Source organism: Emiliania huxleyi (genome assembly GCF_000372725.1).
Source record: "Emiliania huxleyi CCMP1516 unplaced genomic scaffold EMIHUscaffold_60, whole genome shotgun sequence".
Lineage (NCBI taxonomy): Eukaryota > Haptophyta > Isochrysidales > Noelaerhabdaceae > Emiliania > Emiliania huxleyi.
In genome coordinates, this window is record NW_005197506.1 from 265199 (window position 1) to 286393 (window position 21195).

The following is a 21195-nucleotide window of genomic DNA, read 5'->3' on the forward strand; positions in this document are numbered from 1 at the left end:
TCAGTCAGTGATCCCGCTGACCACGCGCGCCCTTGCAGGAGCGGCTCGGGGCCCTACTCGGACTCACGCCCTCCGCGGCGGCGCTGCTCGTCCTCTTCCTGCTGCAGCTTCCGCAGGCGCTTCTCTGCCTCGCCTGCTCTGCGTGGGCGGCGAGGCGGCGGCTCCTCCTCCACCGCCAGATCGAGAGCTTCTCGCTCCAGTCGCGCGAGTGCTTTGACGAGGCCCGACCGCATGCCCTGGCGGAGGGCGAGCCGCGCCTCTTGACGCCTCTCCTCACAGCGCCTTCACGGCGCTCCTCTGCAGGCGGACCGGCCCCTCGTGGAGGACTGCGTGGAGCGGCTGTGGAGCGGCTGTGGTGCACACAAGGGCCGCGCGTGTGGCGGCGGCGAGGTGCCGCCGCTGCGCGCCGCCCCGGCAGCATCCCCGGGCATCGAGGCCTTCAACTCGTACGTGCGCCGCGTCCTCTCTCGCGTCGTCGAGCGGCGCATCGGCGCGGACGGAGGGGCCGCGGCGGCGCCGCTCGCCCGGACGCGTCGACGCGTCCATGACACGGCGTTAGGCGCGATGCGCAGCCTGCCGTACGCCGACCTCGTCCTCTCCTCCTCGTGGGCGGCCCTCTACTCGCTCGACGTCGCCGCGGGCCTCTACCGCCATGGAGGCGGCACGGCGAACCCGCAGCCGACCGCACTGCGCGCCCTGTTCGCTTGTTTCGCAATCAGCTTGATCTCGTACCCGCTGCTGCAGCTCTGCCTCTGGAACGTCGGCGCCAGCGTCGCGCGGCTGACGGCGCACGACGACGCGCACGACGCGGCGGGGCGCGGCGGCGGCGGCGCTGAAGGAGTCTGCGCGTGGGCGGGCGGCTGGAGCCGGCTCGGCCGGCTCGGGCTGCTGTCTGTCGCTGCCGCCGGGACGCTGCTCGCGGCGCCACCCCGCCCCGCTTCCGCCGCCTGCTTGGGGCGCCCACGGGCTCAGAGGCCCTCGCTGTGAGCAGGCGTCGACCAGCGTCCTCTACCAGGCGTTGCATATCCGGCTGCTCTCCGGGCGTTTGGGCGCGGGCGTCGTGGCGGTAGACGTGGGCCTCGGCTGGCTGCTCTGGCGGTGGGGAAGCTTCAGCGAGGGCGGTGGTGCTGGCCAGGAGGGGCCAGGTAAGGAAAAGGCGATGTGAGCACATAGGGGCATTGTGGTACCATGGTACCTCGTCTACAGACTATACGTGTGTACACGGACCCACTCTCGGACCGACACCGTCTGCGTAACTTTTCATGGAGATGAGGCGTGTGGGATCGCTTCTGTTTACTGCGGTTTCACGAATTTTCGCTTTCTGCACAATCCCTCTGAGAAAGAGAACACCGTGGCGGAGTGGACGCACCACCCTAGAGAGTAGAGAGAGCAAGAAACCAACGGTGAAAACGGCCCATGAAAACGGCCCATGAAGGTGAAAAAGCGCTGAAGTTTTCCGGCACATCGCCGCGCTCGTTGTGCCTACATCCCTGCCCCCTTTTTGGCTGCTTTATCAATTAACGTTTTGTGCAACAAGACGATCAGACGCAGCACTCACACTGATCTCCATGTGGCGCAAGCCGCTCGCTCTCACCGACGTGGCTCGTGCCTTCCTCTCGCAGCCGCCTCCACGCAAGCCGCTGCCTCGCATGACCAACCTGCTTGGCAGCATTCAGTTTCCTGCCGCCATGCCCTTCGGCGAAGACTGTTTCACGCGAGAGGACGAGGCGGATGACTCCATCATGTATCGCTCGCCTATCCTGTGCACGCACATAGACGATGACGCGATTGTGGCGCTGACCAAGCACTACCGCCGCACGCTGCCAGCCACGCCTCCTGGCAACGCGGTGGCGCTGCTGGACTTGTGCTCCTCGTGGGTCAGCTTTCTCCCGCCGGAGTTCACTCCCTGCCGCTGCGTCGGCCTCGGCATGAACAGCTTTGAGCTCGGTGAGAACGAGCAGCTCACCGAGCGCACCGTGCACAATCTGAACAAGGGCGGCGCGCTGCGCCTCCCCTTTGACGACGGCAGCTTTGACGTCATCACCAATGTGGTCTCCGTCGACTACATTACCCGGCCGCTTCAGCTCTTCGAGGAGATGCACCGCGTGCTCAGACCCGGTGGAGTAGCTGTCATGTCCTTCTCGAACCGAATGTTCTGGCACAAGGCCGTCAGAATCTGGACGGAGGCGAGCGAGTGGCAGCGCGTGCTCATATGCAGCCTCTACTTCCGCCTCGCCCGCGGTGGCGAGGCCTTCGAGGCCGCAGAGGCGCTCCTAATCACGGAGCCGGAGGGGCACGACCCGATGTACATTGTCCAGGCGAGGAAGCCGGGCGCAGGCTCCCAGGAGCCAGAGGGGCGACAGTCACCGTCGGACACGGACAATGAGGACGGCGTGCCCAGCATGGTTTGAGCTATGACATTTAAAAACACCCACGGCACAGACTAATCTCACCAACAGCACATGCACATGCCACAGTGGATAGAGCGGGGTTTAGGGACATATGGCGACGCAAGTTAAACCGAATCTAATTCTAAACTGCTGTGTGCCCCATTACTTGTTAAGCCGTGGTAGATGTTGTCTTGGAAGGAATGTAGAGTAATCAGATGATACCATATACGCGGAGAGCAACCGCCAACTCTTCCCTTTGCCCAAGTCTCGCGAGCCCCCGAGCCCTAAACGTTATATTCTGTTTTCGAGATACATTCGAGGTGTATGTACTAGGGAGAGGGGGCTGAGGTGTACACGAGCGACCTTCTGTTTGCTCAAGGATTATTGGACGGTATTGTTGCCACGCGCGCGGTACTCTCTCTGTATAGGCTATAGCAGACGCTTTCTGAGCCTCGGGATTAGAACGCTCCACAACGCTATTCGCGCAGTGCTGTCGCCAGGGCAGCCAGGGCAGGAATCCGAGTTCGCTTCAACCACGTGTGAAGCAACCATCTTTGGTGCGAACCATATTTGGTTGACCACATGTTTTGTACCACGTTTGCGGCACGGACGGGCAAGACGTGTCGGCGAGATCGTAGCCATCGATGATGGTGCGTGCTGCCCATTTGCTCTTCGCCGGTGATGGTGATGATGTGTGCGGCCGCCCAACACGATACGCAAGCCCGTGCTTTCGTCGCATTTTCAGCGCCCGCGATGCGGGAAAGCGGGACGCAAGATGTGACACGTTCACAAAGCAGTCGCTGATGACTTCGTTTGTCGGTGAGGGACGCCCAAAGATGCAACCAACGTAGCGCATCCCAACGCCGAGCAGAAGTTCCATGATGCCGCGTCGTTGCCCATCGCCACGCACTTCAACCAGAACTACACCGAGGGTGAGCGATTGAGCAGACGTGACGAGCGATCTCAGTACGAGGGTCTCAACGCCCTCAACGTCGACGCTCAGAAAGTCGATTGCGTCAACCCCGAGTTCGGTGAGGACAGGGCCCAAAGGTGCGCACGGCACCGGCACCATTTGTTCGCTCGGGCCGTCCCCGCTCTTTCGGTCGTGCGAGGAACGTATTTTGGCCATAGTTGTCGATTTCTGGGAGAAGTTTAGCGAGCCGGCAGTGGCGCACGCGGCCATGTGGATGTTCAGAGATGCGGGCCGAGCCGCACGGAGAGCGCGGAAGCTGGTTGGATTCGCCTCCACCAGCACGCCTTGCCAGCCGAGACAGCCCTCAAGCACCCAGCTCTGCGACTCAGTCACCCCATTGTAGCCGCCGATTTCGAGAAATACGCCGCCAGGCAGAGGCGCCGCAGTTTCGACATGTGTGAAGAACGTGCGCATCACTGCCGCGTCTTCTCCTCGCGCCGATGAGCACGGAAGCACGACAGCCATGTGCGACTTGGGCGCGTAGCTTCGCCAGCCGTCGCTGACGCGAAGAGTTTGGCTCCCGGGCAGCAAGCTAGGCACCCAACCCATTCTGCGCGCAGAACGCAAGAGGCTTCTCAGCGTGTGTGCTTTGTGACGGGAGGCGAGCAGGCAAGGCGCACCGGGATTGCGGTTGATCGGTCCAGTCAAGGCCGTTCAGGAGCTCCGATACGTCGCTGACCGCCCCCGATACGTTCCAAAGCTCCTTGGGGTGAGCTGGTGAGCACCGCATGGCATTTCGCACCTCAGGCTCGTCACATAGTAAGCAGTTGGCATCGAAGTTGTCCCTCAGCGATACGTTAGGAAGCGCGTCGAGCCAACCCTGTTTGGTAATGCGCCGTGCTTTAGAAAGCGGCAGGCAGCGGTACGCGCCCAAACAGACCAGCGGTTCTGCTGTCGAAGACATCGCGTCTTCAGCGGCACGACTCTGCACGCGCACCGCGTGCATCGTTCGACAGCTTTTCGCGGCAGCCACGTTGTGGCGTGATGATCCATACAACAGATCCATACAACCTCTCTCTTTTCTCCCAGTAAGCTATAAGTACGTACAACCCAGTAAGCTATAAGTACGTACAACAACAACAACACTAGCCCTGGATGTGAGGTTGATGACTGCACTCCAAGTGCTCCAAGTGCTCCAACACATGTACATGTAGAGAGAGAGCACATGTCGAGAGAACTGCACAACATGTGATGAAGGTTCGCCGCGCTCAAAAGTAAGGGCGGCGATTATCCCGGGGGCCCCCTCTGGCCCATAACCGCCGTCCGAATTCCCCGCGTGCGAGAAAGGATCAAAGAATCCTTTGCGACCAAAACTCCCCTCGCTCGCACAACACCGGGCACGGGACGAGAAAGAATTTTACCATCGCGGCGATCAATCGATCCCCGCCCCCGCCAAATCCTCGTACGTTGCCTCGGCGTCGCCCCAACGCGTCTCCTCCAAGAAGGCTGCAAAGGGCGTGAGCAGGCCGGGGAACTGCCGCTCGAGGGCGGCGACGTCGGTGGTCTCGGTGCTGGTGCGGTAGAACTGGATCACCTCGTACAGGTCGGGCAGGAAGAGCCTCGCGATCCAGCGCAGTAGCCGCGCCTGCTTGTGCTCGCACGGCGTGCCCTGCGCCGCCGCGAACGCCTCCGCCATCCCCGCCGGCGTCGACACCTCGCTCGCGACGTTGATCACGCGGCCTACGAGACATGTCGCGGACGCGTCGTGGACGTGTCCTGGACACCTCGCTCGCGACGTTTGATCCAGCGGGCCGTCGGCGGGCGGAGGCGGCCCCGCGAGGCATGAGCCTGCAGGACAGTTCCCAGACAGGTCTGGGAACTGTCTGGGAGGAGGGCGGAGGCGGCGCGAGCCTGCGAGGCGTCCCATGTCTCGCACGCTGGTGAGGTAGACGTCCCTGTCTGGCGGGAGGGAGAAGGGGTACTTGCCCTTCAGGATGGGCGGGCGCGTGTACGACTTCCACAGCTCCTCCATGAAGAGGTTCGCGCGCAGGTGCGTGGCCGGCAGGCCAGACTCGCGGAAGACCTGGGGGACGCGCCGAGGGGCGTGTCGCGGACGTGAGGACGTGTCGCGGACGTGTCGCGGACGCGTGTGTCGCGGTCGTGTCGCGGGAGGCAAGGCACGCGACGGCACACACGGCTGGTTCTGGACTCTCTCTCTCCCTCCCTCCCTCCCTCCCTCTGGCCGTGCTGCGCCTGCTCGACTGCATGCTTCTGAGCGATGCGCTTGACGCCGTGGGAGGGCTCCGCCGCGGCCGAGTTGAAGACGACCTGAGCGACCCCGCTGCCCTGGAGCGAGGCGGACAGGTGACGAGCCCGGAGCACCTCTCCCACGTCGAGCTTCTTCGTGTCGCCCGCAGTCGAGTGCACGTAGCAGCCGGTGCAGGCGTCGGCCGCACTGACGAGTGAAGCTGGCTCGTCGAGGTCCGCCGCGAAGAGCTCGATGCCGGCGTCGCTGGTGTGGAGGACCGGCGGGACGGCGAGATGAGAGGGAGGAGCTGGGCGCGCAGCGGCGTGAGAGGCGAGAGGGGCAAGAGAGGGAGAATCTGGTGCCGAGGGTGCGGCAGTCGAGGCCACCGCCAGAACATGCCGTGTCTAGGTCGATGCGAGGCGGCTGCGCACGGCGTGGCAAGTCGGGACGCGCAGTCGGGGCATGGGCGACACACCTCAGCGGCTTGAGGCTGTCTCGCGAGGGATTGCGGGTGAGGAGGCGGAGCTGGGCGGGCTGGTAGCCGACGTCAAGGAGGCCGCGGAGCACGCGCGTGCCAGTGCCGCCACTCGCTCCGACTACGAGAAGCTTGGCGTCGGGAGGCGGCGCGAGGCCTGCCACCATCGCAATCGACACCATCATACTTCTCAAAAAGAAGTCGGTGGTCAAGCGAGAAAAAGAATCCCGCGGCGCGGGATGTGCGGTTGCTGCTGCACTCCAAGTGCTCCAAGTTACTCCCAGTGTCTTTCCAAGGGCTCTCCTCTCCGCGCGGCGGCGAAGTCCGTGAGACGCAGGCGGGCCAACCCACGCGCCACGCGCGAGCACGTAGCGCGCGAGCGCGTAGCGCGCTCGCGCTCTACCGCGCCTTCTCAATCAGCCGCCCCATCTCTGCCGCCAGCCGCTCGAGCTCCGCCGCGTCGCTCAGCGCGCTGATCGGCGGCCGCGGGGGGCCGAGCGGCGCGGCGCCGCCCATCGCTCGCTCGGCCAGCGCCTTGCCCGCCCCGACAAACCCCGCCGGGTGGCGCTTGAGCAGGCCGAGCATCTGGCGGGCGGTGTCCTGCGCGGGGGGGTGTCCGGCCGGGAGATCAGGCGACGCGCCGGGCTGCGAGGAGGAGGCGAGGGGCCACTTGGTCCGGTGTGCCGCCTGGTACTCTGCCGCGGCGGCGAGGTCGCCCCGCTCGTACGCTTCGAAGATGCCTACGCCGCAACCACGCCACCGCGCTCACGGTGGGTCGTGCCGCTCCCGCACCGCGCTCTCGCCGTGGAGGCTGCCGAGGATGGCGCGGTTGCCGCCCATCATGCCCGGCACGGAGAAGCCGCCGGCGGTGCCGAGCACGAGGCTGGGCAGAAGCAGCTCGTCGCCGCTGCCGATGAGGACGTCGAAGCCGGCCCGGATCGAGGCCTGCATGTCCGCGAGGTCGTTGTGCGTGAACTTTGCGCCCACGACGTTCGGCGCCGCCTCCCTGGCCGCCACCAGCACGCGCTCCATGCTGCACGCCACGCCAGTCATGTCCGGGAAGTGGTAAAAGAGCACCGGAGTCGTCGGCACCGCCAGGGCAAAGTCGGCGAGCATCTTCGCGACGGCGGCGTCGCCGACCGGCTTGAAGAAGCACGGCACCATGTACGAGACGGCATCCACGCCGAGGGCTGCCGCGTGCCTCGCCAGCTCGACCGTCTCGGGCGGAGCGAGGCAGCTGACGTGGGCCAGCATGCGCAGCTTCTTCGCCCGGACCTCCTCCGTACTCATCCACATCTCGAGCATCGCCTTGCGCTCGGCGAGCGAGCAGGAGAAGGACTCGCCGTTCGTGCCGCAGACAAAGACAGCGTTAAAGCCCTCAGCGACTAGGTAGCGCGCCTGGCCGGCGATGGAGGCGCACGCTGCGGTCGCGCCGCCGCCGGCGGAAAAAGGAGAGTGGACCGGGGCGACGAGAGTGCCCTTCGCGAAGCGCTGCCACTGCACTGTCATCGACTCCCAAAGCGCGCCTGCTTTTGGGAAAGAAAGGAGTTCTCCGGGTAAGCTCAGCTGTGAACTTCCCAGTTGTTTGCTCTTGCTTGCGCGTGGCCCTTGCGTGCACGCCCAAGCTCGAGCGGCATCACGCAGAGCGAGCTCTGCGCAGGTCCCGCGACCTTCTCGGGCAGGAGCCCACCTCTCCTTCCCTCCGTGCGCCCAACGATATGGGCAAATCCGCGCCGAAGCGCGCTTCCGACGCTGACCAAGACGAACGGCCCGCAGAGGCCAAAGATGACTCTGGGCAGGAGCCCCCCCCCTCGGGGGCTGGCGGGGGCACCGACGGGGCCCCAGCCGCGCCTTCCGCTCCCGTGGACTCGGCCGAGGAGCTGCGGGTGCTTCGCAAGCAGCTCGAGCGGCTCGAGGCTCAAGCCGCACAGACCGCCGCACAGCCCGACGGGGGAGACCCCCCACCGGGCGGCGGCGGCGGCGGCGGCGACGGCGGCGGAGCGGGCGGCAAGGCGGCCAAGGACCGCGAGCGGGTGCGCCCCGACCCTCCCACCCCCCCAGACTCCGACGCCGACTCGTCGGAGGACGACGTGGGCGGCGGTGGTCACCGCGGCCCCCCCCGCCTCGGCGGCGGCGTCGGTCGCGACGATGCTGTCGGCGAGCTGTTCGGCGGACACGTGCTCGCCTGCGACTACGACAGCGACAACCCCTTCGAGCGGAAGCGGGGACTGCAGCAGCGGACCTCGCACTACTCGCCAGCGGCGGCGGGCGACACCGTGCACGCAGAGCTGCACCGCAAGCTCGGCGGGGATATTAGTGTATATATGTTTGCTTGCATTGGGAGTTGCGACCAGATACGACCGTCGGTCGCAGCGGTCGCAGCGGTCGCAGTGGTCGCAAGTCCCAATGTAAGTATATTGGCGCTTATATAAGACCCGACGGTTACCACCGGCTGCTCCCGCTGCCTTCCGTCTTGGGCTGGCCCACGCGGCTTTGGGCTCGCCGACTCAGCTCTCTCGTTCGCTGCACTGGCGCGGCACCTCGCAACAAGGAGGAGGGCTCGCACGCGCTGGGCGAGGATCTCTTCGAGTCGGACTGCTACGACACGGGCGTGTATCGGTGCCCTGTTCCTAACTGCGGCAAGTGGTACGCGACCGTGGGGAGCAAGTGCGGGCTCTACCAGCACCTCGTTCAGTGCGACTCAAAGTTCCGCGGCGAGAAAGGCGACCAGCGGTGGCAGGGCGGGAGGGAGGGGTTCATGCGGCATCTTCAGCAGCAGGCCGAGGTCGGCTCCCCCGCCCACTACTTCCGCACTGTCTGCTATGGCGCGCGCAAGGAGCGAACGCCGGATCGCCTGCGGGGCAGGCACACGGATTGGCTGGCCGCGGTCGCAAAGGCGAGGGCCAAGAGGGCAGCGGATGACGGCGGGAGCTCCGCCGCCACCAGCGCCGAAGCACGCCGACGCGCCAAGGCCTCGTCGGACGCGGCGCGCAAGGCGGCGTTCCACGCCCGCGGCTCGCAGTACTTCATCTCGAGCCCCCATGCTGTGGGAGGCCGCCGCTGCCGCCGGGCGGCGGCGGCGGCGGCGGCGGCTGCGCTTGCTGGCCCGTCTCGATGAGCGGCGGCGATGGGTAGCGACGCTCTTCAGGACGTCATGGGCGACGCTCGGCGGCTATGCACAGCAGCGGCGGCGGCGGCGGGTTGGCGCGACGGCGGCACGATGCTGCGGCCTCACTCTTCATGATGTTGTGTGCTCAAGACGGAGCGATGAACGTGACTGCCGCGTGCGCGCACACGTCGTGGCACATGATATGTTGGTGGTCCAGTGGCACATGTATCTTGGTGGTCGTGGCACATGTATATGCAGATATGAGGTCTCAAGACGTGTTGCATGACCACAACCACCAAGATGTGCATGTCTCTGTTAACTATTCTCGTCGGTCGTCAGAGTGACATATGTTTCACGCTCGTGACGATGCGAAGTCGGGGTCCCGCGCGGGCCCGCGCTGCCGGCGCACAAAATCCCCCTGCAAAGCTTTGCTTGCATTTACATTTCATGAGCGGCCGCATAATTAACGTCGGCTATGGCGGTCGGTCACGTACCCCCCCCCAGGGGGTGCGTGAGGCGAACGCCTCGTAGGGTGGGTCAGCGCGGGCGGCTGCTGGCCCCGCGCGCGAATGCGCACAGAGGTTTAGGCTGTTTAGGCTCTTGTGCTCGCCGAACACTAACGTGCACGCCACGGGGTGACCCCCGCACACAGTACTACGATTTCTTGTCCTTTCGCTTGCGAACTATAGCCACGGGGCCCAAATAAAGGCGTCCTCAGCTCCTCACAGCACCGAAGGTCCCGGGTGTGGGGAGCCCTTCACAATCGCATCCCCCAAGTGCCCAAAACGTGGTCCCCGCAGTCCAACGGCAGTCATCTCCCGTGGACCGCCTGCGTACGGTGCCGGAGATCTACATACATTGCGCAGCTGCACAAACGTACAGGCACAGGCACCGGTGCCGGTGCCGGTACCGGCACCGGTGCCGGTACCGGCACCGGCACCAGCACCAGTACCGCCGCCGGTGCCGCTGCCGGTACAAACGATCACCTCTCACGGACTAGTATATGGAGGGCACGTGATCAGCGGCCCTTTCGCGTTTGCATAGTGAGTGGCATGAGCAGTGCCGTACATGGTATCCCGCAGTTTTCCGTCCGCGTCGCAGATTGCGCCGAGGTCAACTTCTCGGTGCATTATTCCGTAGGAGATGACGACGTCATGGATAGCGACGGCGAGTGCATCGGGACCTGTGACGCGCAATGTCTCCTGCTTTTGGTTCGACGTCTTAGTCCAGCCGCTGTCGAAGAAGGTCATCTCGTGGTCCGTGGAACCAAACGTCGCGCAATGGTCGTGAATGAATTTGACAAGCCGGTCCAGCATGGCTCGCAGGTACGGGTGCAAGGCAGCAAAGATGAGGCAATGCTGCTCGTACGTGCCGTATCCTGTCTTTTGCCGAAACGCTTCAAGGTACCTTTTACGGTCCAGCAAGGCCAGATCATCATCCTGGAGAACCCGGCTCAGGTCTGTCTTCAGCTGTTCCTTGATGTCCATGTACGCTCCGCCTTCGTGGTACAGCACAAAATAGCGGAAGAAGTCGGCGCGGGCAGCACCATAGCGCGGATTGATGAGCTGGTAGGCTGAGAGCTCCTCGGGAGTGCCGCGCTCCTTGATGAAGGCCAGGACGTCGTTGTCGTCGTACAGCTTGAACTCCCAAGACGGGCTCTTTGCCTGATTCTGGTTGTACAGATCGAGCAGCGCTCCAGTAAGTTGCTTCGTCTTCCACGTCTGATGCAGCACCCACGGAATGTTTCTGGTCGAAAAGCAGCCACAGTCAGCACGACCTGCCAGCGATCCACGTTTGGACACAAAACGGCCATAGGTGCCGTACACTTGGCATGTGCGAGCGATGACATCGTACGAAAAGGACTTGCAGCCGCTTGTTCCCAGGCAATGCTCGCGACACGTGTGCACATTAGTCTGCTGTGTTGGCGATTGCAGTGCACTTTCCGCTGCGATTGTCTGTGAGGAAGACACGCAAAATCGCAGTCCCAGGTAGGCGATGCTCATTCGACTTGAGCATGGCGGCAGCGGAGAGGGTGGCGCAGGCGGCGGCGGTAACAGCGGAGAGGGTGGCGCAGGCGGCGGCGGTAACAGCGGAGGCGGTGGCAAGGGCGGCGGCGACAGGGTCTGTCCAGTCGTCAGCTCTGCGGTTTGTGTCGTCGGTGCCTTAACGGTCGGTGCACTCGCTGCGTATGCAACAGCAACTCCACAGATGATGACTATCGCTGCCAGAAGCGCGCACGCAGCTCGACGTGCGACGGGCGCGGTCGATGAGTTGGAATCTGCAAGTGTCTGCATTCCAAGATCTGCCTCCACGTCAGCATCTGCCATCTCCACTGATGCCTTTTGGACCTGTCGCCCCGGCTTCCTTGAAAGTTGTTGAGCTGCGGTTCTGATCGATTCGCTATGCTTGCGAGAGGCGAGCCGCCGCTTCCTGGCTCTGTCACAGCAGGCCTTGGTGGATGGTGTGGCACCGTCACGTGAGTCCGAGACTGGCACCGATGCCGTTATCCGCGGTTTGCCGCTCCCGTTGTTGAGAGAACGCGGCGGCGCCTCCTCATCGTGTCGAGAGAGTCAGCCCATACAAGCCCATGCGAACAGTACTCTCGCGCGTCTCGTCAGACTGAGGCTGTGGTGGCGATCGGAGTGTTGGCTTTGCACCAGGCGGCCTAATCCTGTCCCCAATGAAGGTGAACCTTCTTTTCTAGACCGGAAGGATTGAGAGCAGCCTCGCTCTCAATCCTAGAAGTCGAGGGATTGTGAGCAGCACTCCTCGCAATCGTAGCATCTCTGTACGATTGCTAGCACCCACGCTCGCAATCCTACATCTTCTAGGACTAAGAGCAGCTCCGCTCCCAAGGTGACTGGTGACGCCTACGACTACTACCAGCGCGCTCGCAATCCGAGCAAAGTCTAGGATTGCGAGCAGCACTGCTCGCAATCCTAGCAACATGCCTCCGATTGCGAGCAGTAGCGCTCGCAATCCTACATCTTGTAGGACTATGAGCGGCGGCGCTCACAATCGTACCCAAGATCCGAGGATTGCTAGCAGCTGCACAGAGCGCGGCCCTTGGTTGTGTCAAGTGCACTGACAACAACCCCGCTGCGCCCGTTGAGCGCGGGCCGCGCCACAAGCGAGTGGAGCACCACGGGCGTGCCCACCGCCAGCCCGTCAAACGACGCCGACTCGTCCTCGAAGTCGCACACAAACCCTCCCATCGGCCCCCCCTCCCCCCCCCCCCCCCCCTGTGTGTGTGTGTGTGTTTCGTATCAAGAATACTCACTCACTCACCCCCCCCGCACAAGGCGTTGGCAACCATCGCCAGGTAGAGCACCACCAGCTTCGCCGGGATGGCAATCGGCTTCCCTCCGCTCCCATCCAACGGCAAATTGGCCCGCCAGCCGCACGACGGATAGAAGCACTGCACAAACGTGGCAAATGTGGCCAGCCACGACACGAACTGCGGGTAGTTCGACACAGCCTTTGCCGATATGGCCATCATGCCCTGCTTCAGCACCACGTCATTCACCAGCACCGCGTGCGCATCCGTCACCGTGAGTGCGCGTCGGCGCCGCCCTTCTTGTACATCGCGATTGCCGACGCCGCCACCTTCTCCTGGCCATCCACAACCTGCGCGCCAGTGCCCGCGCCGGTCTGAGTCTTCCGCTGCTCGCGCCGCTGCACCATCTGCCGATCTTTGCCATCGCGTCGAGAAGAGAAGATGCTCGCGACCATGGATGAGGTGCCCTTCACCGGCGCTCCCGCGACCTCGTTCGCCCTGAGAGCCGCCACCCTCGTCGAAGGCTCCTCGCTCCTTCGCGGCCTGCTGCGCCCGCACCACCTCCATCGCGTTCGCCGTCTGCGAGTTGAGCTTCGTCACCTTCGCCTTCTTCTCCCGCGCCGCCGCCGCCTCCCGGTCCTCGCGGCGGTCCGCCAGCGGGTTGTCGCCGGCGTCGGCAGCCACGATCATGGCCGTGACGGCCTCGCCTGCCATCTTCGATTCTCGGTCGATCGCGCGTCCAAAAGTCGCCAAAAGTGCCAATTGCGGCGAGTCGCAATCACCCGCCCGCCGTCCCGGCGGTCCCGCAGCTCGCGCGAATCTCCCTCTTAACCCACCTCTAACGGCGAAAATCTAAGACCACAATAGGGGATCCCTATGCATTTCAAGAAGCGCGCATACAAGAAATCGCGCGCGACAGCCAAACGCAAGCAGATCGCGGTATACACACGGACACCAGCGCCGCTTACTTTCCGCTTACTTTCTCTCTCTCTAGGGCGGGTGCAGGCAGGGGGGACGGCGGCCGCCGTAATTGTCTCCTCCTCCGTTTGCCAACACCAGCTGGCCAAACACTTCCATGATTCTCTGTGTGTTCTCCACCTTCCTCGCCCTGGGCTTGGCGCTGACGACGCAGCTGGACACGCAGCAGCAGCAGAAGAGCGAGCTGCACACGACGAGGACAGGGGGCGTAATCTTCAGCGGCAAAATCACGACCGTCTTCAGCGCAGATCTTCGCCTGGCCGAGAGGCTCACCGCGGCCGTGCTGGTGGAGCAGGTGGAACGTTCGGCGCTGATTTTGAGTCCACCCGCTGTTGGCAGCGTGGCCGAGGTCGTCTTTGGACGGCGCGTCGTCCCTCTGAGGCTGCGCGACAAGCTGCTCCACAGTCGCGTGCGGCTGCAGGCTGCTGCGTCAAACTCGACATCGCATCGCTGCACGAGGATAGAGCTCCTGGGCCAGGCAGCCGCAGGGGATGCAGCAGACATCGAGCCTTCAGAACCCCTTGTGCTCGTCGAGCTCACCAGAAACGTCTCCTCCTCCAAGCACCCTTGGCTCGAGCAAGACTACCCGGCCGGCACCCGCTTCCGACCCTTCACCGGGCCGACATACGGCGTGATCAGCGAGAGCGGCATCGCGGTCCAAGACCTGCTCGACTGCGAGGCGCCCTTCTACGAGATGCCCGCGAGCGCGACTCGCGTCGTGTGGTCGGCTGCCTCGGAACAGCTGGTTCGACGGTGCGCCGTGCCCGAGCTGCTCGACCCAGTCGAAGTCGTTCTTGTCCCTCACCCTCGCCCTCCGCCCTCGCCCTCGCCACCAACCGGCGTCCGGCCCGGTCCCCCTCCCACCATCATGTTTCTCATCCTTTTCTTCCTTTTCGTCCTCATCATCGCGAGTCACGACGGCATCTTCAACTGCATCGCGCTCTGCCCCATCGCCTAGCGGCGCTCACCCAGAGATCTTCCCCATCGCTCCCTAGCGGCGCTGCCCCGAGAGAGCTTCGTTGTGCATGCTTCGCGCCTGGCGTGGGTGCATGCGAGTGTTCGCATTAAAGGTAGGCACGTTGGAATGCGGAGATAGTTACTGCTCTTTGTAGACTTTGTAGTGTTCCTCCTGTCCGTGACTCTCTGTCTCACATGAGTTTCTTCCCTCGATTGTGTCACTCCTCTCCTCCTTGTTCGGCGTCGCCGAACTGCGACCGAAGCTCGCTTTGTAGCAGCGTCTCATTGAACCTTACTTACCGTCCAATCGAGCCGTCCCCTGAGATAGAGATTTTTAGCAATACCAGCAAATACAGGACTCTAACACTCACACGTAATTTGGGGCCTGGAGCCCTGTTCACGCGCGCGCGAGACGTGCAGACAGGGTTGCCAGGCGAGAGCGAATGGCGCGGTTCACGCCTCGCACAACAGAGAGAGAGATGCGCTCTGCATGGTGGGACATAAAAGAGAGCGAGTACTTGGGCGAGTAGGCCGTGCGGTCGACGCTGCCGCGCGCGACTTTGCGCGCGAGGCGGCGCAGCTTGAGAACGGCGGTGGGCGAGAAGCCGCCGCCGAACGTCTCGTGGAGCAGCAGGTTGAAGTTGTTGCGCTTGACAAAGATCGCGTCGTGGTAGAAACCGCGATGCGCCTTGACGTAGCCGTGGCCGGTCTTGTGGGAGAAGGGTTGGCCGGGCTGCCCGCGCGCCTTGCAGCCCATGTTTAGGCGGCGGGCCTTCTCTTCGGTGTTGCCGAAGGCGTAGGAGTGGCCAACGCGGAGGCGGGCGTGCCGCCGCTCGAGGCGCTGCCGACGCCCGCCGAGGAGGTCTTGAGGAGGGGCGTCCAGAGCTTGACTTCATTCACCTCATCGCATCCTCCCGGGCCAGCGTGGGGTTCCGCGAGGTCGACCTTGTACCCCTCGTTGTACTGCCGGGTGAGCTCTGGTTTCTCCTTGTCGCCGTGCACGACCGGCGCGTTGGCCGGGGCGCGCATCGCGTCCGCCCAGGCGGCGAGGACGCCGTCGTGGGGCCGCCGGTGGTGGGCCTTGATGTAAAGGTAGTCGCCGAAGAAATCGACTGGCATGCCCCGCTCGAGCGCGACCCGAAGGGTGGGAAGCGCCACGGAGAGCCAAAGGCCGAGCTTCCGCTGGAGCTCGTCCTGGAGGGCGTCGGAGGAGAGGGCGGTGGCGTACGTGCCGTCGACACGGACATCGAGGGCCTTGCCGGCGAACGGCGTTGAGGCGGAGACGAAGCGCGCGGCTTCGCGGTTGTTGACGGCGCTGTCTCCGAGGGACGGGTTGTTCTTGACGTGCACGTCCCGCGCCTTGACGAGCTCCTGGTGCGCGTACCAGTCCTTGTGATTCTTGATGGCAGCGAGCGCCCGCGGCCGTGGGTACGTGGATTTGCAAGTGCCATTGAGAATCGCGTCGGTAGCTGGAAGGGACTCGGGCTCGGGGAGCGGGACGCTCTTGGGGTAAAACTCAGTCAGGTAGCCGCCGCGGACGGTGTGGTACTTGGTTTTGTCGCGGGCGGCGCGCTTCTCGCACACCTCCTTCCAGTCCGAGAGGGCGGACTCGTAGGTAGGTGGCGAAGCTGCGGCGATGGTGGGGTACTTGGACGCACCTCCCTCGTCGAGGGCGAAGTCGGGGTTGTGGGCGACGAGGGTGCGCCAGTTCTTGAGGAGCGACATGGAGAAGTCGCTGTCGGCTCGCGTGAAGGCGGTGTCGATGTTTGTTTGTTTGTCCGTCCCCCAAAATACATATCTTTTTACGACCCTAGATGCGAGACCCCGGCTGCCCCGTCGAGGCTACACGCCGGTGCTACTCTCGCGTTCCAAACTGGGTAGGAGAAGAGAGGATAACAGGCAGAAGGATTCGAAGAAAAACTTGGAGCACTTGGAGTGCGGTCAGTAACCTCACGCCCAGGACCGGGGAGCTGAGAAGCGCACCCAGTTGGCCGGACGCTCGGCATCGGGTTGCGGGCAAGAAAGCCCTAGCCCCGGGGGTGCGCGTTCGCAGGGCCATAACACGGTTCTCCGAGGGTTAAAAAGTTGCGTTTTTTTTCACTTGCGAGAGCGCACGCCCAAGGCAGGCCTCCAGTTTTTTGCTCTTCACGTTTGGGATTATGCGCCTCGCAGCAGCGCTGTCGCTCTCATTGCTCGCCGGCGCGAGCGGGCGGAAGAGGTGGTGGGAGAACGCGGAGCCGGACGACACCTTGGGCTGCGGAAAATGCAAGGTCGCCGTCATGCGGCTGCTCGTGCCGTTCCCAAAGGTAGCTCCCGCCCTGCGCGATCACCTCTCGCGCCTGTCGCTGGCGCAGCCAGCCTTGCGTGACGCGCCCCGGACCTTCGCCGGGGGCACAGCCTCCGCTGCCAACCGTCTCGCGTGTCTCTCACGCCCAGCCCCGGCCGCCGGCGTCAGGGCTGCGCTGGCTCTAATGGTACGGTCATCAAGAGCACGGCGGCGGATCGGGCAGCGTCGGCGTACTGCGAGAGCCTCTTCCCACCAAAGATGAAGCGGCAGTGCGTCGTCTACTCCTTTGGCGTAGACAACAACCTCGACTTTGACAAGGCGATGCTCGCGCGCAAAGACCCGGCCGGCGTCCCGATCGGCTGCCGCGTGATGTCCTTCGACCCGTTCTGCTGCGGCGCGGCGCACGTGCTGGCAACCAACCACCAGTTCGCACCCGTCGGCCTCGCCACGTACGACGGGCTGATGGAGGCGGGGACGGAGCAGGGGAACGTGAGCTTTCCGGTTGCGCCCGCCAGAGACGGCACGCCCGGCCCGCCGCATCTCGGCTGCACCTGGGCGGGTGGGCGTGCCCGTAGGTGTTTACGCTGCGCACGCTCATGTCGTCCAACGAGGACCCGAAGCTGGACGCGCTGCGGCTCAAGGTGAGCAGCGCGCTGGAGTGGAAGGGGCTGAAGAACCTGATCAACCTCGGCACCATCCAAGAGATCCGGCAGCTCTCGCTCAACCTCCAGTTCAAGGCGACCGCGGCGGGGGAGGGGAGAGGAGCACACCGCGCCTCCGACCCGCCTCTCACACACGCCCGCCCGTGAACAGGACGAGGACATGTGGGAGGAGTACCGACTGATCCTCACGTCGCTGCGCGCCGCCGGCTTTGTGCCCTTTTACGTCGCCAAGCAGCCGCAGGCGACGCCTCCGCCTGCGGCGGCGGTGGGGGCTTCCCGCTTGTGCCACGGCGCCTCTTCACGCCTCGCCCTGTGTGTGCCCAGGCGAGCTACCTGCAGGTGCAGGAGGGCTCGTTCCAGCTGTACTCGAGCTACGAGGTGGCTTACGGTAACGTCAACGTGAGGTGAGGCAGGGGAGGGGTTGAGGAGGGGAGGGGGCGAGGAGGGCGAGGAGGGCAGATGCGGGGAGGGGACGGCGCCGACGGGCAGGCTTCGAGCTGGCGAGAGGCGGCTGACCACAGGCCGAGGTCCCGACCGCACCGCTGACTGCGCCGCCTCCGGCCGAGGCGGCCTCGACGGCGGCGCTGCGGTGGTCGGGCTGGGCCGGGGCCCGCTTCTCGCGCGCGCGGGGCGGAGCGGAGGCGGGGAATGCGGCCTCCGGTGGAACGGCTTTCACCGCCGGATCCCTCGGCTCCTGGTAGAGAGTCGCGAGAAGCCATATGGAGACGCGTCTCTCTTGTGGGACGCCGTGTGCACCGCGGCCACCGCACGCGCACCGACCACCGTTGGCACGATGCGCACGCTGGGTCTCTATACATGTGTGGTGCTTGTGAGGCAAGGTAAACTTCTCCACAGACCCCACTACACACAGGGTGCGGGGGTTCACACACAAGATAATAGCGAGACTCGGGGGGAGGGGTGCGAGAGTCGTGCGCGCGAACAGCGCGTGTGTGTTTATTGCGCGAGCGAGTTCTCTCAACCCGCTAATCTACAGCAAGGCAACACAGGGAGGGAGATCGTGCCGTCGCCATTGGCGCCAGCCCTTCCCAGGCGTTCGTAGCCGGGTTGTGTTGCTCCACTGTGTTGAGTAACTCGAGCTCGTCGAACTCGTCGTCCTCGTCATTCTTCGTCTCGCCGCCAACAACATACAGTGTGCCGTCAAGCACCACCACTCCATGGTCACTCCTCGCCGTCCCCATCGGTGCCACCGCATCCCACGCATTCAGCGCGGGGTCGTACCTCTCGACAGAGGAGAGGTAGTTGTCGTTGCTCTCTCCGCCCACAGCGTACAGCTTGCCGTCGAGCACCGCCACGGCGAGAACTACCCGCGCCGTCCCCATCGGCGCCACCGCCTCCCACGCATTCGTCGCCGGGTCGTACCGATCGACCGAGCTGAGGGCGGAATCGTCATCGTTGTAGCCTCCCACGGCGTACAGCTTGCCGTCGAGAACTGCCACACCGAGACTCATCCGCGCCGTCGGCATCGGTGCCACCGCCTCCCACGCATCCAGCGCCGGATCGTACCGCTCGACCGAGCTGAGGAGGTGGTGATAGCGGCAGCCACCCACGGCGTACAGCTTACCGTCGAGCACCGCCATGCGATGATACAACCGCGCCGTCGCCAATGGCGTCACCCTCTCCCACGATTTCGTCGCCAAATCGTACAGCTCCACCCTGTTGCAAGTTGCGCCATCCTCATCCTTGCCGCCCGCTGCGTAGGGCTTGCCGCCGAACACCGTCATGCCGACTTCCGTGCGTGGCATCGGTGCCACAGCTTCCTCCTCCCACTCATCTGTTGCCGCGTCGTACCGCTCCAGCGAGTTGAGGAACTCGCCCTCGCTGTCGTTGCCGCCGATCACGACCAGGCGCGGCCTCAGGCGCGTCTTCAGGGTCTCCTTCCAGCCGCGGCGCCACGCGCGGCACGTCCCCTTGGCGGCGTGCTCCTTGGTCGGAAGCTGGGCGAGGATGTGCGGGGCGAGGTCCGGCGAGAGGAGGACCTCGGAGAGCACCCACTCGGGCTGCTCCACGAGCCGAGCGGCGTGCTCCTCCGCCACGCGCAGCGCGGCGTCGCTCGCGCCCGCCTGCGCCTCGATGATGGCGCACAGCTGCGCTGGCGAGAGGCCCGCGACGCGCGCGCCGATGCGGTGGGAGGCCATATACACGCAGACAATGCGAGGTAGTGAGGCCAAAAAGAAAGAAAGAAAAAGACGACCCAAGGGAGGGACGGGAGTCGAGGAGCGAGCGCGGAAGTGTAATTCTTTTCTTGATAGTATGAGCGGGGAGAAAGAGAAAAACGTGGGCACAGCAACCACAGGCAACGATTTTTTGTAAACTGGATTGATTGATCACGATAATTGATAAAAAATGGATAAAACAAGCACGTGCAGGTAGAGGGTTCGGTCACAGCCGGACAGCGGATGACACCATGAAGTACAGCGATCGCCATCTCGCTGGCCTGTCCGCAGGTCCCCCCGACCGCGTCGAACTCATCGGCGCGGGCTCTCTCGGCTACGGGACCGGCCCCAGCTTCGGCTGAGGGCTGACAAGCTGCCGAGCCCAAATCACTGTGAGAGTCGTGATTTCTTGTTGGTTTTCTAAAATCTCTCAGCGGAATGAGGATTGAATGACAGCGGGAGGAATGGTCTAGCGCTCAGGGGATGGTACTTTTCGCGTATTCCTATAGCCGGCGAATAATATAAAGGTGCAACAAGGTGTCCGTAGAGAGAGGCACGGGACTGGGGCGCACTGGATGAAAAAGAATCTTTCGGTTCGAACGTCTCCAGGTCCAGGGCCTCCAGCCAGCAGCCTCCAGCGTCCCGGGTGCGCACAAGAGCGCGGCCGGCTGGGTGCGGTGTCATCGCGGGTCGTTACGAACTCCGCCTCGCTCCCAGTCCTTCCTCTCCCTCCCGCGCGCTTTTGTGTCATCCGCGAGACGGCAGGCGCTACACATGGGCGTGGAGCAATCCTGGAAGTTGCACCACTCACTACATGGGCGTGGGTTGCCGCGCCGGCCTCGCCGGGGAAGCCATGGGGGAGGGTGATGGCGTGGCGACGGGCGAGATCGCGGCGAAGACTTGCGCGTCGAAGCGGTCGATGGCGTCTCGCAGGTCTGGCTGGTGCCTGTTCACAAGCCGGTGCCTGTTCACAGCTGAGCGGACGCTTCTCACAGCTGCAGAGCGCCCTGGAGAGATGGACCCGCGCCACCCCTCGCGCAGATGTGTCTCGTGTGCCTTGCGCGCTGCTCTCTTGCTAGCTCGCTCTCGCGCGCCCGAAGCGCGTCGCGACCTCTGTGCGCAGCGTCTCCGCCACATCGAGCAGCTGCTGCAGCGCCTCCTCGGACGCCATGCTGCTCCGGCGCGGCGCCTCGGCCTCCTCCGCCGCGAGACGGGCGCTCGGCACCAGATCACCCATCATAAGGCCCATAGAGGGCGGTAGAGCCACGGGCGCCAGACGGCCACCTCCGGACGTAGAGCTGCAGGCGTCGGTGGTGCCGGCGGCAGCGGCGAGCGCCCCGGAGAGAGAGCGGCGCTGTGCAGCGGAGGGGCGGGTCGGGTGGCTCTCAAAGTGCCACAGAGCGGACGTGCGCAGACTGCGCAGAGGGGTGAGAGGAGGGGTCGGGTCGGGCCGTGCGCACACCGAGTGAGGCGTGGGCGCCGGTCCACTTGCTGGCCTCGAGGCTGCCTACGTGAGACAAGGTTCCGAGAAGGTGAGGGTCACGGTCGGTAGACCAGTTGCTGCTGGCCTCTCGAGGCTGGCAAGCTGCGGTCTCCTGCGACCGCACCTCCGCCTCGGCGGGCGTCCTAATGTTGGGGGGTTAAAGGGGGTTGGGTGGGCTGACAGAAGAACCCAGAGCCAGATTGGAGGAAGCCGCCTAACCCAAGCAGGAAGGGAGGGGCCCA

The 21195-nt window shown here is 64.3% G+C and overlaps 10 protein-coding genes across 10 annotated transcripts in view; 4 read left to right on the forward strand and 6 right to left on the reverse strand.

Annotated features, from left to right (window-relative positions):
- Window positions 1–1295, forward strand: part of EMIHUDRAFT_437489 (hypothetical protein) — a 2271-nt gene extending 976 nt beyond the window's left edge. The window contains exons 2-5 of the mRNA XM_005764210.1: window positions 28–221; window positions 304–490; window positions 560–921; window positions 992–1295. Of these exons, the coding sequence (XP_005764267.1) occupies window positions 28–221; window positions 304–490; window positions 560–921; window positions 992–1165 (917 nt within the window). The 3' untranslated portion in view covers window positions 1166–1295. The remainder of the gene's footprint in view (window positions 1–27; window positions 222–303; window positions 491–559; window positions 922–991) is intronic.
- Window positions 1296–1568: 273 nt separating this feature from the next.
- EMIHUDRAFT_67291 (hypothetical protein) lies at window positions 1569–2411 on the forward strand (the record flags this gene model as incomplete). Its single annotated transcript, XM_005764211.1, has 1 exon — window positions 1569–2411. The coding sequence occupies one exon, from the start codon at window positions 1569–1571 to the stop codon at window positions 2409–2411; it is 843 nt and encodes a 280-aa protein (XP_005764268.1).
- Window positions 2412–2848: 437 nt separating this feature from the next.
- EMIHUDRAFT_214166 (hypothetical protein) lies at window positions 2849–4267 on the reverse strand (the record flags this gene model as incomplete). The annotated part of the gene is made up of 3 exons (XM_005764212.1): window positions 2849–2866; window positions 2998–3913; window positions 3984–4267. 3 exons carry the CDS (start codon window positions 4265–4267, stop codon window positions 2849–2851), a joined length of 1218 nt encoding a protein of 405 aa, XP_005764269.1.
- Window positions 4268–4735: 468 nt separating this feature from the next.
- Window positions 4736–6193, reverse strand: EMIHUDRAFT_67285 (hypothetical protein; the record flags this gene model as incomplete). Its single annotated transcript, XM_005764213.1, has 4 exons — window positions 4736–5043; window positions 5161–5386; window positions 5566–5815; window positions 6027–6193. 4 exons carry the CDS (start codon window positions 6191–6193, stop codon window positions 4736–4738), a joined length of 951 nt encoding a protein of 316 aa, XP_005764270.1.
- Window positions 6194–6200: 7 nt separating this feature from the next.
- EMIHUDRAFT_437491 (hypothetical protein) lies at window positions 6201–7537 on the reverse strand (the record flags this gene model as incomplete). The annotated part of the gene is made up of 4 exons (XM_005764214.1): window positions 6201–6226; window positions 6251–6626; window positions 6714–6766; window positions 6842–7537. Coding segments are annotated over 3 exons (950 nt in total), but the record flags the coding sequence as incomplete, so codon positions are not given.
- A 2587-nt stretch (window positions 7538–10124) lies between these two features.
- EMIHUDRAFT_214170 (hypothetical protein) lies at window positions 10125–11138 on the reverse strand (the record flags this gene model as incomplete). Its single annotated transcript, XM_005764215.1, has 1 exon — window positions 10125–11138. One exon carries the CDS (start codon window positions 11136–11138, stop codon window positions 10125–10127), a length of 1014 nt encoding a protein of 337 aa, XP_005764272.1.
- Window positions 11139–12681: 1543 nt separating this feature from the next.
- Window positions 12682–13126, reverse strand: EMIHUDRAFT_214172 (hypothetical protein; the record flags this gene model as incomplete). Its single annotated transcript, XM_005764216.1, has 2 exons — window positions 12682–12827; window positions 12901–13126. The coding sequence occupies 2 exons, from the start codon at window positions 13124–13126 to the stop codon at window positions 12682–12684; spliced, it is 372 nt and encodes a 123-aa protein (XP_005764273.1).
- Window positions 13127–13487: 361 nt separating this feature from the next.
- EMIHUDRAFT_214173 (hypothetical protein) lies at window positions 13488–14348 on the forward strand (the record flags this gene model as incomplete). Its single annotated transcript, XM_005764217.1, has 1 exon — window positions 13488–14348. The coding sequence occupies one exon, from the start codon at window positions 13488–13490 to the stop codon at window positions 14346–14348; it is 861 nt and encodes a 286-aa protein (XP_005764274.1).
- A 2114-nt stretch (window positions 14349–16462) lies between these two features.
- On the forward strand, window positions 16463–18146 carry EMIHUDRAFT_437492 (hypothetical protein). Its single transcript, XM_005764218.1, has 4 exons — window positions 16463–16653; window positions 16803–17135; window positions 17210–17371; window positions 17448–18146. Exons 1-4 carry the CDS (start codon window positions 16507–16509, stop codon window positions 17697–17699), a joined length of 894 nt encoding a protein of 297 aa, XP_005764275.1. The 5' UTR covers window positions 16463–16506; the 3' UTR covers window positions 17700–18146.
- Window positions 18147–18271: 125 nt separating this feature from the next.
- On the reverse strand, window positions 18272–20719 carry EMIHUDRAFT_214175 (hypothetical protein; the record flags this gene model as incomplete). Its single annotated transcript, XM_005764219.1, has 3 exons — window positions 18272–18284; window positions 19220–19401; window positions 20582–20719. 3 exons carry the CDS (start codon window positions 20717–20719, stop codon window positions 18272–18274), a joined length of 333 nt encoding a protein of 110 aa, XP_005764276.1.
- Window positions 20720–21195: the final 476 nt, after the last annotated feature.